At 27.9% G+C, this 1,496-nt stretch overlaps 1 protein-coding gene across 1 annotated transcript; it reads left to right on the forward strand.

Annotated features, from left to right (window-relative positions):
• The first annotated feature begins 415 nt into the window (after positions 1 to 415).
• LOC107628152 (uncharacterized) lies at positions 416 to 1,496 on the forward strand. Its single transcript, XM_016330948.3, has 3 exons — positions 416 to 779; positions 903 to 1,024; positions 1,134 to 1,496. The coding sequence occupies exons 1-3, from the start codon at positions 609 to 611 to the stop codon at positions 1,270 to 1,272; spliced, it is 432 nt and encodes a 143-aa protein (XP_016186434.1). The 5' UTR covers positions 416 to 608; the 3' UTR covers positions 1,273 to 1,496.

Here is a 1,496-nt window from a genome sequence, read left to right on the forward strand (position 1 = left end):
GAGTTCAAAGAGAAATGGATACAATAATAGAAACAAGTTTTTTCTCTCTCTTTTTTTTTTTTTTTTTTTTTTTAAATATGAATGTTATACAAACATATGATATGAGTGACTAATAAACAAGTTCGTCTCCCTTTTTAGTAATCTTAAATTTGAATTTAGAAAATAAAATTTAAATAATACATAAATATTTTTTAAACAAGTTTGTGATGATAAAATTCAAACATTAATAGTTAAAAAAAAAATTATGTTTAGTAAATTAAATATGTTGAATATAATTAAGCATATATCTTCCTATAATACACTAGATGGCTTATCAATAATAATATATTAATACATCATGACAAAACATGATGAAACCAACAATAATTGAGTTTATTATATAATAAGCAAAGCATACAAAACCGGTGCTTATACCACCACTATTAGTATAATAAACAATTAATTAGTTGTCTAATTAATCGTGTCATGACATCATCATATTTTCGCTATATATTAATATAAACTACCCAACAACAATTTCATTCTTTTCTTCTTCTTTTTCTTCTTTTTCTTCTTCTTCTTCTTCTTGCCTCTATGTTCTTGGAGAATAATTAGATACTTATATTAAGATGGCTGTTAACTGTTCTTCAGCTCAAATCTCAATTAAGAAGTATGGTTCATTTCTAAAACATGCAAACAAAGATTTGGTGCCAAAACAAAGCTATGTCCCACAAAAGAAGGGGCAACAAGTTGGTGGTGCTCTACCATTGAGGATCACAGCATCATCCATCAAGAACAAGGTCAAAACCTTCATTCTTCTTCCTTCTTTTTCTATATATATATAGATTCCACATAGCAAGTTTATTAATTAGTGAACAAAAAAAAAAATTATGTTAATTATGTTTATTTTTGGATCTAAATAGGTTTATGAGGATGAATCACAAGGCATAATTTGCTACCAAGATGAGAATGGAGAAATAATTTGTGAAGGTTATGATGAAGGACCTCGTTATCAACATCCTGTTAGGCCAACCTGTCACCCGAGGTAAACAGAACTGTAATAAAATCGCTTATTCCAAAAATTTAAGCTGCTTTAACAGAAACACATGAATAGTTATATATCTGATCGTAATTTAATAATTTTTTTTGTTCAGGGATGTTGAAATTATGAATCTTTTTCTAAGACAAAGTGGAATTCAGATTGTTAAAGGGGAAGAAATCAATCTCAATCATGGTGAAGTTGAAGGTGTTATTAGTCTAAAAGAAGATTTAAACTTGAATGGCTTTTCTTAGTGTTAGCTAGTGTGTATGTTTTTTAAGAAAGGCATGTAAGAAAGAGAATATATGCATAGAAGGTTTGTTCCCGTTGCATAGTTTCATGCAAGTTGTACAAATGTTAATAATAATAATAATAACAATGACAATGCCTTTCTTAGTGGTTTTTCTTTTTCATTTAGTAGTGTATGTAATGGATATTGTTACTCTTTCCCTCTATGAATAACTCTCTTAGCTTTTAA

Source organism: Arachis ipaensis, chromosome B2 (assembly GCF_059453495.1).
Source record: "Arachis ipaensis isolate K30076 ecotype BB chromosome B2, ASM5945349v1, whole genome shotgun sequence".
NCBI classification, from domain to species: Eukaryota; Viridiplantae; Streptophyta; class Magnoliopsida; order Fabales; family Fabaceae; genus Arachis; species Arachis ipaensis.